This window comes from Vulpes vulpes, chromosome 6 (genome assembly GCF_048418805.1).
Source record: "Vulpes vulpes isolate BD-2025 chromosome 6, VulVul3, whole genome shotgun sequence".
Lineage (NCBI taxonomy): Eukaryota > Metazoa > Chordata > Mammalia > Carnivora > Canidae > Vulpes > Vulpes vulpes.
This window is the reverse complement of record NC_132785.1, coordinates 89,325,268-89,342,513: the sequence shown is the minus strand read 5'-3', so window position 1 is coordinate 89,342,513 and position 17,246 is coordinate 89,325,268. Positions and strand designations below refer to the sequence as shown.

The window sequence follows — 17,246 nt, the reverse complement described above, 5'->3', positions numbered from 1 at the left end:
CAACAGGCAGCACAAGGCATTGATCAGTGAGAGAAGGGAGATAACATAAGCCCCATGATTGTCCCAGCTTACTGTATAAAAAGGGTTTTTAGGCCATGGCACAGGGAGGGATCACCAAAAAAGAATTAAGGAAACTCTTTGAGTTGAGGGGAGAGTAAATAGAGAAGAAAGAGCTACACAGACACAAAAAGAGAGGAAGAGAGAAAGAACGTGTGAGCTCTGGAGGCCTCCGAAGGATTTCTTTTGAGTCTTTAGCTGAATACTGATTAGTACATATGTGAGAGAACCTGCTTGAGGCTATGCAAAAAAAAAAAAAAAAAATCAGAAAGGATCAAATAAAACAATCCCTGGTGATCACACAGGACTGGAATAGTTTGTACCTCCCTTGATGAAGTATAAAGATCTCATAACACTGGGGGGTTGAGTAGAGTCCTAAAAAGGGTAGTGCTTTAGGTGTAGTATCAAACTGGTCTAGCTTAAAGGCTGATATGGACTACCAATGTTTAGTAGTAAGCCTTGATTAGATCAAAATGTTTTCAAGTAACTTAACTGCACCATAGAACAAAACCCCAGAATATTAGAAGGAACACAAAAAATTTCAGTATGCCACAGTGTCTAGAATCCAATAAAAAAATCAGGCATATAATTAAGTAGGAAAAAATCTCTCCCATATAAGGAGAAAAATTAATACAAAGAAGACCCAGAAGTGACACAGGATAATAAAATTGATAAGGGTGTTGTTAAGATAGTTTTTGTAAAATAAATAAATAAATAAATAAATAAATAAATAAATAAATAAATAAATAAATAAAGCTTTTGTAAACAGTGCCCATAACATCAAGAAGGTGTAAAAAAAAAAAAAAAGAAAAGAAAAACATGATAAAAAGAGACAGGAAAGATATTTAGAAGACTCAAATCAAATCTCCGGAGATAAATAATACATTGGATAGAATTAGCAGCAGACTTAGACACTGCAGAAGAAAAGATGAGTGAACTTGACGACAATAATCGGAACTCTCCAAAATGAAGTATAGAGAAAATAGACAGAAAAAATATGAACAGAGCACCCAGCTAGAAGATAACATAAGGACCTGAATACACATATAACTGGGGTCTCTGAAGGACAGAAAGAAAATTATACACATATAACTGTGGGTGCAGAAGGAAGAAACAATATCTGAAGACAGTGGCTGAAAAAGACATAATAGTTGATGCGAACAAACCTAGAGGTTCAAGTAACTCAACAAACCCCAAATGAAGAAACATGAATCAAACTATATCAGTGTACAGTATAATCAAATTGCCTATATAGTATTTAAATGGGAGAATGGAGAGAACAGAAAAGAAAGCATAATTGTTACAGAGAATGTTAGAAGGTAGTAAGTTTTAATTAATTAGTAAATTCAGAGAGGAAGAGAGGGGACGGGAGGGGCAGAGAGGGAGAGAGAATCTCAAAAAGGCTCCACACCCAGCAAGGAGCCCAACACAGGGCTCAATCTCACAATTCTGAGATCATGACCTGAGTGGAGATCAAGAGTCAGATATTAACCGACTGAGCCACCCAGGTGCCCCAAAAGGTAGTAAGTTTTATAAGGAAATGAAAAGTAGAGCAGGGTAAAAGGGATTAAAAATGTGTATGTGTAGGGGCGTGGGGAACAGATTGCAATAGTTGGGATTAATTGAGAAGATATTTAATCTTTTGATAAAAACTTACAGAATGAAGGGGAGGCACTGACTTGCATTGTAAAGGAGCACTCTAAATGCTGTGTGGAAAACAGTGAGTACTTTGTGGGAATCAAGGGTCAAAGTAGAGACTGCCCTGGAGACTATTGCTGTAATTTAAGAGAGAGGTGGCAGTAGTTCAGAGGTGGTGTGAAATGGTATAATTCAGGATAAACAGTATTTGAATATAGAATCACCAGGAATTTATGATGTACTAGAGAAAGGGTATGAATACAAAAGAACTATTAAGGATAACTCTTATCAAAGTTTTTGGATTGAGCAAATGGATGAAACTGTTCTCATTTCAGCTGGTGAAAGCTGCAGGGAAGAATTTTGGGGTGAGATCAGGAATATAATTTTAGTTTGAAATTAAAATATCTGTTAGTGAGATATACAATGCTGGAGTTTGAGAGAGATACAGACTAGATCTATAAATTTGAGAATCAAGGCCATATAGAAGGTACGTAAAGCCTTGGGAATGAACAAGATCCTCAAGAGAGTAAGTACATTTAGGTAGGAAAGAGAGAGACAAATACTGAACCCTGGAACACTTCAATGTAAGAAGCTGGGGAGCCTAAGGGGAGCCAGATAAGGAAATTTAGACACAGTAGCCTGTGAGAATGGGGACAGATGAGAGCCAAATGCTGGAGGAAATGCTTCAGGAAATAAGGAATCATCAACCATGACAAATGCTGCCAGTAGGTCAAGTACGATGAAACTGAGAATTAAGTGTTAGGTTTAGCCATCTGCAGTCATCAGCAACCTTGGTGAGAGAAGGTTCAAGAGAATGGTGGGAGTGAAAATCTCATATGGTTTACAAACAAATGGGGCATCCTCCTCCTCCTTCTTCATGAATAATTCAGCCTTTAAGGGATTGGGTGGGACTAAGCAAAGAGGAATCCATAGGTTAGGAGGTTAGGAACCCACGGTGGGATGTCAGAGCTTGAGGAGGGTGAGGAGAGCATCTATACAGAAAATAGCCAGGTGAAGAGTGTAGGAGCCTGAGGGGGATGTGAATGCATCCACGTTGGGAGGAGATGTTGTGGAATGGGACTTCAGTTCCCTACAGGATAGTTGGCCAAATAAAGACAAGGGGATCAAGGATCCTCATGGTCAGTGAAGGGAGTTATAAATATGGGAAGTAGAAAGACAGAATATACTCTGTGGTGTAGGGCAGGACCTGGTAGTGTTGGTATGAATTCGTGGTTAAGTATACACAGATACAAAGATAAATAAATAAATGCAGATGTAAAAGTGTGTGTATACAGTATTCCCTAACTCTGTCCACTGAGAGGAACCTGGAAGAGCAACACTTCAAAACACTTCAGCAATGAGAACATCTAGCATCCAGATTTTCATTTCTAAATAAAAAAAATCAAAGGAACTAGTGCTCTTGGAGAAAAGGGTGATTCCAGGGTTGGGGCAGGGAAATAACAAGAGGACCCTACATCATCTTTTTTGTGCCAGACACTAAGGAAGCACTCATAGAATGATGGAGTCATGTCAAAAGCACACGGTACCTAGTTTTTTAGTCTGTGCCAATTAAAACATCAAAATATATGATGATAATAGCAGATTGTAAATCATAGAATAAAAGAGGAAACCATGTGTCCATATCAATATAATTAAATAAACTTTAAAAAACAGAATGTTTAATGAGGAGTGGGATAGTTAATACAGCCTCAAGGTCTCTCTCCAAAAATCTAAATATTTATTAACTATGAAAAACAAACGAACAACTTTACATGAAGAAACTGGAAGTTAACACCTTAATTAAGTAGTCAAAGTTAACATCACCAGTAAGTGACAATTTGAAATCATATGCCAATGATAAAATGTAATGAGACAAATAACCCCATCAATTCTATATTAATGTCCCAGTTTTGTTACCTGAATTTAATCATAAGGAAATATCAGACAAATCCAAATTGAGTGCTATTCAACAAAATGGATAGCCCATAATCTTCAAAAGTGTCAAGGTCACAAAAGTCAAGGAAGTCTATGGTCAGAACAACTAAATGTAACACATCATGCTGAGTTGGGTCCTTTAGCTAAAAGGGATACTACTAGGGTGATTTGCATGACTTAAATGGGCTCTGAGGATTAGAAATCAGTAACATATCAATGTTAACCTCCCAATTCTGATGACTATATTATGATTATGTAGAAGAATGTTTTTATTTATAGGTACCACACACTAAAGTATTTGGTAGTGATGGGGTAACTGTTGGCAAATTATTATTATTATTTTTAAAGATTTTATTTATTTACTCATGAGAAACAGAGAGACAGAGAGGCAGAGACACAGGCAGAGGGAGAAGCAGGCTCCGTGCAGGGAGCCCAACGTGGGACTCAATCCCGGGTCTTCAGGATCAGGTCCTGGGCTGAAGGCGGTGCTAAACCGCTGAGCCACCCGGGCTGCCCGGCAACTTATTTTCAAATGGTTCAGGGGAAGATAAAAACCTTTATTTTTTAAAAAAAAGATTTTATTTATTTATTTGAGAGATTGAGAGCACAAGCTGGCGAGAGAGGCAGAGGGAGAAGCAGACTCCCCACTGAGCAGGGAGCCAGACACAGCCTGATGCCAGGACCCTGGGTTCATGACCTGAGCTGAAGGCAGACACCCAATGGGTTGAGCCACCCAGCTGCCCGGAAGACAAAGTTCTTGGTACTGCATTTGCAATCCTATTGTACCTTTGAGATTATTTCCAGAGTAAAAATAAATTTTCAAAAGAAAGGGAAAAGAGAAATTAGAGATAGTGAATATAGATAACTTTTTCAGGAAGTTCTACAAAGCATAGCAAACAAATGAGGCAGTTGCTGGAAGAGGAAGTGGGTGATTCAGAGAAAAAAAATTAAAATTTTATTTAAGATGGAGAAATAATACTGTGTTTGTACACTGATGGAAATGATGAAATAGAGAACCAAAACTGATGATTCAGGATGGACAGGTGGTGGAGCATGACCTTGGTTAGAGAGATGAGATCTGATGTACAAGTGAAAGAATTACATTTGATAAGAGTATGGGTCTCTTCAGATTGACCATTACTGAAACCCAGTTCTCCAGCAACCTCTCTAAATTACACTGGAAGTAAAGAAATGATGATCCTAGACAGTCCCAATGAAGGCCACCAAACTACGATTTTGGCTCTGAAAATGTAGGAGCCCACTCTAGGAAGACACCCTGACAGCTCTGAGAAGCAGCTGTTGGTAAGGATAAAAATCAGACCTAAGAATTTACAGCATGTAGGATATATTCTGTCTTCATTACATTCTGAAATTAAGACACATTTTAAAATTGATGTTGCAAAATGCTTTTCTCATCAGGCAAAGAAGTAAGCACTGACAGGTGGTCACTGCCTATATGTGGGAAGTCACATGTGTGTTAAGGAAATCAATCGTTCAGCCAAGTTCTTCAGTTGAGTTGCCTGCATTAAAGGCACCACCCAGGGTTGACTTAACTTTGTTGCTTAAAAGGACCTCAAAGACTGTGCTGCAATGGAGGCCTGAAATGGGAAGTTTATCATTGTCATAGGCCTGGCAATATACCCTAAGACAAAAGAAACTGCCAAACATCTGGGAAGAGATAGAATTTCCAAAGTAGGGGCACCTGGCTGGGTCAGTGGTTGAGTGTCTGCCTTTGGTTCAGGTTGTGATCCCAGGGTCGTCCTGGGATTGAGTCCCACGTGAGGCTTCCTATGGGGAGCCTGATTCTCCCTCTGCCTACGTTTCTGCCTCTCTCTCAGTGTCTCTCATGACTAAATAGATAAAACCTTTTTTTTTTTTTTTTTTTTTTAATAATTCTCAAACTAGGAGAGATTGGTCTGACATTTGTCTAGAAAGATCTTTTGCTCAGGTCAAAAGCAACTGGCCACTTTAAAGTCTTCATTTTTCTTTGAATCACTAATACATAATTTAAGTAAGAAAAAATTAAAATATTCAATTTAAACACTGGTGAATGCAGAGGAAACCTTAGTATTCTTTGACATGCCTTGGAACCATACTGAAAATATGAGAGGCATTGTGGACAGTAAGATTATTAAAGTCAGGAATGAAAGGCAGCAAGTCACCTATTGTCTCACATCATCATCATGCCTGCATCACTGCTGATGGCCAAAATGGAGTCTAAAGGATCTTTCTTGGGTGTGAAGAGCACCTAGGCTCAAACTTTGATTGTGATACTAGAGGAAGTAAAATCGCATGGAGAGATATTGCCTTTTTTATTTATAAAATAATGAGTGAATATTCTAAGTAGTCCTCCCCTCCCTCTCCTCCATGGGGGTGTTAAACTAATGGTACTAAGGATTTTTTTGAAAAAAGGAAATAGAATAATATTTTTGAAATTAATAACTTCAAAAGAATTATCAAAAAAGTACATTATACTTCATTTACTCTATTTAATAATAATAAAAAAAGATATTCAAAGTGTCATCCAAAATAGTTACATTTTTAAGAAAAGAGACTTCAGCTGGCCTGAAAACTGGGCTATTCAGAAAAATTCATTTCTTACAAATTTCAAATTATCAAGGTTTACCAGTACTACTGTAGCTCCTAGACACAATGCATAAGGCTAAGCATGTACATGATGCTTAATAAATTATCTATTGAATTTTTAAAAGTTATATCAACTCTCATAAAAATGAAATGTCAAGCTCAATTATTAACATATGTGTGAATTCAATTTTAAAGTTTTTGCTTCATTTTTAGCAAATTGAATGAGTTAGGATTGGCCAAGTATGAACACACAACCCTTTCCTCTTTAAGTCCTTTGACATATTATACTGATTTTATTATCTCTGAAAATACTATCAACTGGCCTATGAGGAAGATAGTATCTCATTCTCCCTAATAAATCAAATGCAAGCATTTTTTAAAAAAAATATTGATTGATTGATTATATATATGTATATATGTATGTATATATATATATATATATATATATATATATATATGAGAGAGAGAAAGGAGCAGAGAGAGAACCTTCAAGCAGCCTCCCCACTGAGCACAGAACTGGATGCAGGGCTCCTATGAGATCATGACCTGAGCTGAAACCAAGAGTCAGACACTAAACTGACTGAGCCACCCAGGTGCTCCTCAAATGCAAGCATTTTAGGGGAGTGGTGTTAAAACTTTCATTTCAAATGCTAGAAAAAGATTTCAAAAGTCCCAAACCTAGGATATATGTCTCCTCTTTACTACCAAGCATAATGTCTTAACTGGTCCATTTCTCAGTACCATTTTCTGTGAAATTCAATTCCAATCTTTTATGAGTGAATATCAGAAAGATGATTTAATCATTATAAAATTTGGTTTAATAATTTATACATATTTGTCAGTTATGAAAATCAGTCTATTTTTATGTTGACCTGTTTTAAAGAGAAGATATATGATAGATTCTGGCTACTTATAATCAAACACAAGACATGAAACTCTTCACCTGTCTTCTCTTCATTTTCGTATTTCAATGAATTTTCCCCTATGACTACAGGTTTCTTTTTTAAATATTTATTTATTTATTTCAGGGGGAGAGAGAGAGAGACAGACAGAAAGAGCAAGTGAGTACAAATGGGAAGGGCAGGGGGAGAGGAAGAGACAATCCTCAAGCAGACACAGGGCTCAGTCCCAGGACCCTGAGATCATGACCTGAGCCAAAATCAAGAGTTGGACACTTAACTGATTGAGTCACCCAGGTGCCCCTATGACCATGGCTTTATTTGGCCAATTATACTCATGCTTGCAATTTCCTAAACCATAAATGTCACTGGAAATGTCATGTGAATTACAGCTCCTGATGTCCTGTTATATGACATTCTTAGTACATGAACTTAAAGCTACTCACTAAAAAAAAAGTTTCTTGAATCCCTATAGCCCAGCACCCTGAAAAATACAGAGAAGTAAATGACATAGTCTTTGTCTTTGAGGACTGTGGTCTAATTAGAAAATTTTATTTGATGAAAATGAAACCAATTAATAAATATGGGGAGAATGGCAAGAAATTCATGGACAAATGGGGACTGGAGCTGACCCCTAACGGGAAAGTAAGATTTAGACAGGGTCTTAGTGGGCTCAAATTCCTGTAACAAAATATTGTAGAATGGATGGATTATAAACTACAGAAATTCACTTCTCACAGTTCTGGAGACTGAAAGTCTGAGATCAAGGTGCTGGCAGATTGAGAGTCTGGTGGGGGTCTACTTTCTGGTTCACAGATGTCTTCTTACTATTACCTCACATGGTAGAAGGGTGAGGGATCCCCCTGGGGTCTCTTTTATAAAAGGGGCGCTAACCCTATTCATGAGGGCTAACCATCTGCCAAAGGCCCCACCTCCAAATATTATGATACTGGGGGCTGGGATTTCAACATATGAATTTTTTTGGAGGCTGGGGGTGAATGTTTGGGGGTTACAAACATTCATTCTGTAGTGGATAGGAAAAGAATGAGGGAAAGGGCATTCTCATTGAGGGACCCAGAGTAACCAGAGAGATGGGACTTTACATAGTATATTCTTGAGATAATAGAGCAAGTTGGAAAGCTCTATTAGGAATATTTGGGAGAAAGAAGAAATAAATGACATTCTTATATGGGGTCAATTGATGGAGTATACAATTAGTTAAGAAGCAATCATTTCAGACACGCTCCTAGCCTTGGCTTTATTTTCTTACATTTACATCATTTTTCATGATGCTGATGATGCCCACTGTCAAGGAGCATCTTTCCAGCTTACAGTGATTCTCACTCCTCCTTAACTGTCTAACCCTTTCCCATTCATATGGGTGGGTTAGCTCCTAGGAGCAATGCTTGTGCAATGTGGTTTGATTCTAATGTCTGTTATTGGGGCTGCAGATGGTTCACTCTTGCTAGAACAGACATGCCATTCCAGGAATATGCACTTGAAACTAAAAGGAATTGAATCAACCTATCTCTTTCTTCATGGAACTGGAAGAGACATGGGATCCTGGGAGCAGTGAGCAGCCATCATATCTGCCACATGGAATAGGCAGCTGAGAAATCTATTCTTCCCAGGAAAAGAAAGAGGCAGACACACAGAGGCAGAGACATGTAACAGAGCTCTCCAGTTTCCAGCTCTTATTCCTACTGCTTACCCAGCTATATTTCTGCTCTTGGAATCTGAGACACACTGTATCTTTTATTATCAATCCCCTCTTCCTGCTTAAGTGAACTTGGGCTAGGTTTCTATTATTAGAAACCCAATGAGGCCTAATACAGTGGCGAGCAAATAGATTTACTGAAGTCCTGCTGTCCTTTACTTTTGGACATGCTTCCTCAACTTGTGCTCTAAGGACAAGCTTCCTTTTATCCATCTTCACTCGACATCAGTGTGACTACATTGCTGTCTCATACATCTGAGTGTCACAGTCTCTATGCCCCTCTCTCTCCTTGTCCCCAGATCCCTTCCCAGCAGCTTCCTTTGATTCTCTTTACTTTCTGTCCTTGAATGAAATGCTAACAAAGAAACACAGAAAGGCTGGGAGTGTAATTTATATATGCCTGAGGCTTATGAACAGATAATGGGTTCATTAGCTCAATTCTCTCGGGATGTGTGATGCAAAGGGATAGGACACAAGAAGGTTTAAAAATGAATATGCTATGCAGATCCTCCTACGGTACAGCTTCTCTCTGCAGCCGCCCCTGCTGATGGGACTCTCAAAGCTCCAATGCCAGCTGTGTTCCCTGCCCCCCGCTACTCATGGCCTCAGCCACAGTGGGCTCCGCCTGATATACATAACACACTGCTGCCCGAGCTTGAAGAGGTCACTATCTGACTGCAGAATCACAGACGTGGGATCTTGAGAGAGAAGCCCTTTCTTGCTGACAGGATCACACAGGCGAAGTAGGTGGAGAAGCCCAAGGGCTCAGAAGCCTTTGAAGGGATTCCTAAAGGCAGAATAACCAAGCCCTAAACCAGCTAGCTGACAACTCTGTCAACAGTCGCAGTTTAGCCAACGGCCGAACTAAAAATAATCTGACACTTTGCCACAGCATGCCTGCCTGGCTCTGATGTGCAGGAGAAGTGCTGAAACACTAGCTGCTGCTGTATCTCCAACAATGCGAGGTCTAATGATATAGCAAGGGTCCAGAGGTTTGGATGTGAAGATGGCCTAGGAAGATGACCACCTAGCGCTCAGTTTGTTAGATGAACACTTCTTCTCTCTTATAGTGGCGATTCCTTTGGTGTCTTCAGAAGTAGTATACGAAGGGAGTCAGGGTGTGGTGCTGGCTTCTTTCTGATAATATTTGATGATTATGCTTCTTGGATATCTTATTTCTATCAGTGATAGGTCTCATTCATATTTTTTTTGTAACTTCCTCCTAGACTAGGAGATCCTTGAGGGCAAGAGCCATGTCTTCATCTTTCTCCATCTCTGTATCTCTAGGATCTTACAAGGTTTGGCCATTTAAAAAGCTATCAATAAAATATTTATTAGACAAAAGAATAAAAGAACAACTGAAAATCAGTAAAATTCCAATCTTATGATGAGATGAGGGTCTGGGAAACCTTCACAAAGGATGTCATGACTGGTCTGAGTCTTCACGGAGTTGCCAGAGTTAATAAAGGATAGAAAGGAGAGTGAATGTTCCAGGCATTTGAAATTTCCATCAAGAGCACCAGAAGTGGCTCAGTAAGGCAGGTGGGCAAAAAGAGGGGATGAAGCTGAGAAGAAGAGCAGAGGCCAGAAGGACCTTGCATACTCTGCTAAAGAGTTTGAATTTTATTTTACAGGTGATGGGAAGCACAAAAAGATTTTCTGTAGGAGAGGAATGTAATACGATTTTCTTAGAGAAAATTGTCTTTGGTAGCAATGTGGAGGGTAATTGATGGCAGGCGTGAAAACAGGGCTGAGATGGGATTTCAGGGATCAACTAGGAGCCCCTGCAGTCAGTAATTCGAGTGAGGGATGAAGGAGGTCTGACTTATGGCTGAACAGACCTATTTCTGTCCTCTTCCTCCCACTGCCAGCTTTTCATCACCTCTAATACCATCACCTCCTCCTTCAGGAGATAAATCTGAGGATGCTGAGGAGTAACAGAAAAAGCCAACCACAATGATGCTTCACAACTACTTTTATCTTAGTTGGGCCACCCTAAAAGGCAAAGTGACATTTTCCAGAAGGTCCATGGGCAAAAGACTCCTCTCTCCCCACCATTCCCAAGGAAGGACTAAATGATACTTTTGGATGCCATGGTCCTTGAACCACCTCATTTCCTGCAGCACATTCTGTGCCCACCTTCCACACTGTACTTTTTTCAGCAAGGGAATGAAAAAGAAGAGGCAAAGGGAAAAGAGGAAGGTGGTAAAGGAGCAAGGCAGATAGTGAGGACCTTTCATTTATCTCATTAATGCATAATAAGAAGAGTTAGAGCTGCTGAGAGAAGAGAAGCTGTTTATATGGCCCCATTATCAGAACTCAAAAAAGAAGATTAGGACAGATGCCCATGGTTATTTACTCAGCTTATTTCTGAAGGAAGATCATCTTTCTCTTCACTTTCTAAACGATAGCTGATGGGAGTTAGAAGGAGCAAACCCTGGGTGACTGGCTGACTCATTTAGTAGAGTATATGACTCGTGATTTCAGGATCATGAATTCAAGCCTTACATCAGGTGTAAAGCCTACACCTGATTTTATTTTAAGATTTCATCTATTTATTTAAGAGAGAGAGAGAGAGCAAGTGTGAGTAGGGGGGAAGGCAAGAGGGAGAAGCAGATTTCCTGCTGAGCAGAGGGCCTGATGCAGGAATTGATTCCAGGGTCTTGGGATCATGACCTGAGCCAAAGACAGACAGTTAACTCATTGAGCCACTCAGGGATCCCTTCCCTAGGTTCTTAACCTTGGCTATACATTGAAACTAACTAAGAATTAAAAACAAAATGCAAAAATAAGTAAATAAATAAATAAATAAACTAAGCCTGATGCCTGAATCATACCCCAAGAGATTCTAATTTAATTGGTATAGAGGGTGGTCTTGGAATTGGTCTTTCCACAGAGTTTCTGGGGTAATCTGAATGTATACAGGTGGGCTGAGAATGATTGTTCTAGAGCAGGGGTCAGCAAAGTTTTCTGTAAAAGGCCAGAGAGAAATATTTTGTTTTATGGGCTACATGGTCTCTGCTGTAACTACTCTGCTCTGCTGTTATAGTGGGAAAGTATCCATAGACAATATGTAAATGAATGGCTATGTTCTAATAAAACTTTATTTATAAAACCAGGCAATAGGCTGGATCTGGCTCATGAGCCTTAGTCTATTGACCTTTGCTCTAGAAGCATACTCCAAAGGTTGGGTGGGTTGTTCAGGTTGCTAACTCTGGCATGGAGAAAATAGGAGAAATGTTCTAGTTTTAAAAAATAATTTGGGGGCAGCCCTGGTGGCGCAGCATAAGTTTAGCACTGCCTGCAGCCTAGGGCGTGATCCTGGAGACCCTGGATCGAGTCCCACGTCAGGCTCCCTGCATGGAGCCTGCTTCTCCCTCTGCCTGTGTCTCTGCCTCTCTCTCTCTCTCTCTGTGTGTCTCTGTGAATAAATAAATAAAAATCTTTTTTAAAAAATAAATAAATAAAAAAGAATTTGGCATTTGGAAGAATGTTCTAGCTTTATTTTAATAAAATGAGATATGTTTCTGAGTTCCATTTGATAAAGTACTTTCATTAACCCACTACACTGTTTGACTTCTTAGGGAGACCATGTGTGATTTTTGTGTTTTGAAGAAAAAAAAATCCAATGAGGTATTAAAAAGAAGATAATTACAACCCGAAGTGGTGAATAGAAAGATTAACCATGTCAGAGAGACACTTAACTGAGAACCTACACCAAGACAGAAAATCTAAAATCCAAATGAAAAATCAGTCAGTACAGAGTCAGGGAGGTCAGCTGGTGACCTGGTAAGTTTTGCAAGGTTTCCAAGCTCCTTGGCTAGAATTCAACCAAGAGCCTGTTTCTCATTTGTTTGTTTTGCTGTTATTGTTTTGCTTTGAATTCTATGTGGAGAACCTGTTTTAATTTATGCTGTTTTTTTATTTTGGAGAAATCTGGAGAAGGCACAGACACATTGGAAAATGAACTTTTGCCCAATTATTAAGTTTCTCTCCTGCTCTCACTGCTTTTTATCACTCTTTTTAGAAGGGGTGTCAAGTGATAGATGGCTGCAAATCATGTTCCTTATAGTCAAGGCTCTAAGATCTATGTGGGTTATGTGGTCCTCACCTTTATCCTATCAATGTTGGCTTCCATCTTCAGCTGTTCTACCAGCTTCCTGGCTTGTGCTATGCTGGCGGTGTTGTTGCTGGCCATTGGAATGCTGGGTGGGTTTTTCGGATACACTAGGAAAGAAAACAGGAAGAAAGAATGCATCAGGGAATTCAGGAGCTGCCAAAAGAGCAGGTTCATCACGATGGGGGAAATTTAAAAGAGTGGCTGTGGTCAGGCCTGGCTCTCCCAGCTCTCTACATCACCAATCCAGGACCAAGCCTGATTACAGCAGACCAGGAGATGAGGTGTGGTTTTCCAAACACCCCACACACAGCCCCAACACACACACACACACACACACACACACACACACAGACCTCTGTACTTCCATCCCTTCTTCAGGGAAAAACAATGAAGCATCAGTTAGAATAAGACATGCTGCTGAATTAAGAAAGCAAGTCATTAAAACTATCTTAATTTGTGAAATGAGTTTGAAATGGGAAGGGTGGCAGGATGCATTATTACTGTTGCTATTTTTCAGGTACTACTATTGTCAGATACTCTGTTTAAGTGCCCTCAGGGGCTGAAGAATGAAAGGCAAACAGAAAGGAATGGTAAATTATATAATCCTTTAGGACTAAAAACACCAAGTTTACAATGTTCTCCTGATGTGTTCCAATACCAGCTTTCTAGTTAACTGTAACCACTTCAATCTATTATACTGCAGAGACCCTGCAAAGGATGTGTCGCTTTTCAGTGTTGTTTATCCAGCATTTAAAAATATAGTCTTTTCTCTCTATTCTATTTGAAATATGGCTAGACACAACTATTTACTTAACTCACAATTCTTCATCTGTAATGTCAAAGGGGGAAGGACTGCCATGTCTAAATTGTTAATTGCATCAATGAGTTCACCAGCAGAATTCTGTATTTAGTATAACGGACTTACTTACTCTTATAAGAGTACTTATAAATATGGAAATGGAACACAAATGTTTCAAGAGTGGAATTCATACTTATGTAAATTATGAGATGGTTTCTTTGCCTCTGGCTTTGCCAGATCACCTCCCCATCCTTTCTTCCACCTGCTTCAAGTTCTATCCCAATTTCATTCCTCTTCTAATTCTTTCTTGACCCACCATCTCAATTTATTTTTGTTGTTCATCTTGGAAAGTACCCTATTTTATTTTTGGTACCCATTTCCTCCACATTCTGATCAGGTCTCGCTCTATGTCAAGGTGTCATATGCTATTTCAGGACTGTCTGTGTAAATGTGCCCTTTGAGGTCACTGGCACCCCACAGTGAAGCAATGTCTGAGAGCAGCAATTTAGTTAGAGTGCATGACCCAAGAAATGAGACGCATTAAAGCCTTACTTCAGTCAACAGTCGAATCTTGTTCTGAAGACATATTAAATAAAACCATGACTTATAGCTTTGGGGCAATATTTTTATCCAGGGATAAAGTAAAAAATCAGGCTACTATCTCAGAAAGGAAAGAAGATACATAGAAAACCCAGGGAAGGAGGTATAACCCACAGTAAGTTCAATACAAGACTGTTACTTATTCAGGAAAAAAATTGTTAATTACCAAAAAAGCATAAATATGGAAATTATCTTTTTTGGTTCTTATATCTCAACATCTTGTTCTTCAAGGCAATAGAAGAAATTACATATAACACTGTAAACAAAAAGGTCCCTTCATAGTGAGTGTTATTTTATAAAGAATACTGCAAAATCAGCCACCCCAACAGCATTTAGTGTATAATTGGAAGATAATTAACTATTCCCTCAAAAAAAAAAAAACCTATTCCCTTAACTCATTTTCAAAGGCATCAGAGAATAAAATGGAAAGGAAGATTGAAGGGATTCTGAAGCCACAAAGATCTCTGAACTGTATTCATATCCTTGAAGAACAAGAGGAGGGATCTTTATGTAAAAACAAAAAAACAAAAAGACTTTAACAACTCTGATTTGGGACCCCATCATTTCAAGCAGACTTCGTGCCGAGCACAGAGCCAGACACAGGGCTCAACCCCAGGACCCTAAGATCATGACCTGAGCCAAAACCAAGAGTGGAATGCCCAACTGACTATGCCACCCAGACACCCTAAACTTTTAGAATTACTTTGGGCATTGTCTTCTTTTTCACATCCAGCTGCTTTCCTACAAAATTCTCCTCCTGAAGACTGAAAGCACTATAGAGTCCTAAGCCAATGTTCCAAAGAAATACGTGTTTTCCTAAAAAGTGTCTATGGTAAATAAGAAAAGTTAGTCTGTCTCCTAAGCTTGAGGTATTTGGACAATGCATCACACACAGACACACACACATGCACACACTAAGAACCCTTTTCATCTTATAAAACTGAAATTCTGTACCCAATAACTGTAAGTCCCATTCTTTCCTCTCCTCAGCACTAGAAACCACCTTCTACTTTTTGTTTCTATGATTTTGGCTACTCTGGGCACCTTGTAGAAGTGGAATCATACAGCATTTATCTTTTTTTGACTGGCTTATTTCATGAGCATAATGTCCTCAAGATTCATCTATATTGTAGCGTGTGTTAGAATCTCTTTCCTTTTTAAGGCTGAATAATATTCCACTGCGTGTATATACATTTTGCTTATCCATTCATCTGATGAGAGACACTTTCATTGTTTCCATGTTTTAGCTACTATGAATAATACTGCTATGAACATGGGTGGACAAATATCTCTTCAAGCCCCTACTTTTAGTTATTTTGGGTATATACCCAGAAGTAGAATTGCTGGATCATATGGTAAATCTATTTTTAATTTTTTGCAGAACAGTCATACTGATTTCCATAACAGATATACCATTTTACATTCCCACCAAAAGTGCATAAGGAATCCAATTTCTCATCTTCCCAGCACTCATTATTTTCCATTTTTGTTTTTCTGTTTTTTATTTGGTCGTAGTCACCTTAATGGATGTGAGGTGGTATCTCAATGTGGTTTTGATTTACATTCCCTGATGATTAGTGACATTGAGCATCTTTTCACATACTTGTTGACCATCTGCATATCTCCTTTGGAGAAATATCTATTCAAGTCCTTTGCCCTTTTTTAAAAAATGTTTTATTATTTTTAAGTAATCTCTACACCCAATGTGGGTCTCAAATCCACAACTCTGAGATCAAGAGTTGTACACTCCACTGACCAGGACATCCAGGTCCCCCAACTTTGCCTTTTTTTGAACCAAGTTTTTTGTTGTTGAGTTTTAGGAGTTCTGTACATATTCTGTATATTAATCTATTCTCAGATATACGGGGTTTGCAGACATTTTCTCTCATTCCATAAATGGCCTTTACACTCTGCTAATAGTGCACTTTGATGCACAGGAGTTTTTAATTTTCATAAAGTGCAATTTTCTTTTGTTGCCCATTCATCTGGTGTAATGTTCAAGGAATCATTGCCAAAGCCAATGTTGTGAAGTTTCTGCCCTATGTTTTCTTCTGAGAGTTTCATAGTTTTAGCTTTTATGTTTAGGTCTTTGATGTACTTTGAGTTAATTTTTGTAAATGGTGTTGGGTAAGGGTTCAACTCCATTCTTTTGCATGTGGATATCCAGTTTTCCCAGCACCACTTGTTGAAAGGATTTCCTTTTCCAAGTTGAATGGTCTTGTCACCCTTATTGAAAGTCATTTAACCACATAGGTGAGGATTTATTTCTGGGCTCTCTGTTCCTAAGTTAATTCTAAGTCCCTATATATTTTATTGTTTTTGACATTATTGTCAAATGGAATTGTTTCCTTAATATCCTTCCCATATTGTTCATTGTTGGTGTATAAATGCTACATCATAGATTTCCAACAGGGAAGACAAAAACTTTTGTCTTTTGTCCCTACCTAAGTTGACAGCAATTGCATGCAATGGGAAATGTTGTTGAGAAAAGGGTGTTGCATCTTGTGAGCATATCAGGCCAAGAGAAAGTGTTGACAGAGTCCTGTTAGGTGCTTAGGCAGAAGCATAGATGCATATCAGATATCCTTTGCTAATGTTCCTGTTTCACTTTATATCTGACAGAGATTGGGAAGATATTATTTTAAGAGGGAAGGAAATGGTTTGACTATACCAACCACTGAAATAGCTAAAAGAAAAAAAATTCTGCTGAAAAGATCACGTACACAAAGCTTTAACACACACACACACACACACACACACCCAAAAAACCTTTAGTTAAAAAGAGAGGGTGATTAATTTCTATACACCACTCCCCCCTCACCTCATCAGCTAGTTTTTGGATTGCCTTGTGATGCACCATATTTTACCTTTGCAGGGGCCCAGCCTGGCCCTGGA

General features: G+C 38.9%; 1 protein-coding gene across 7 annotated transcripts in view; it reads right to left on the bottom strand.

Moving 5' to 3' along the window:
- GNG2 (G protein subunit gamma 2) overlaps window positions 1–17,246 on the bottom strand; it is a 196,596-nt gene that overhangs the window by 13,260 nt on the left and 166,090 nt on the right. For all 7 annotated transcript variants that reach the window (XM_072761563.1, XM_072761564.1, XM_072761562.1 and 4 more), the window contains one exon: window positions 12,944–13,059. In XM_072761563.1, the coding sequence (XP_072617664.1) occupies window positions 12,944–13,030 (87 nt within the window). In that variant the 5' untranslated portion in view covers window positions 13,031–13,059. The remainder of the gene's footprint in view (window positions 1–12,943; window positions 13,060–17,246) is intronic.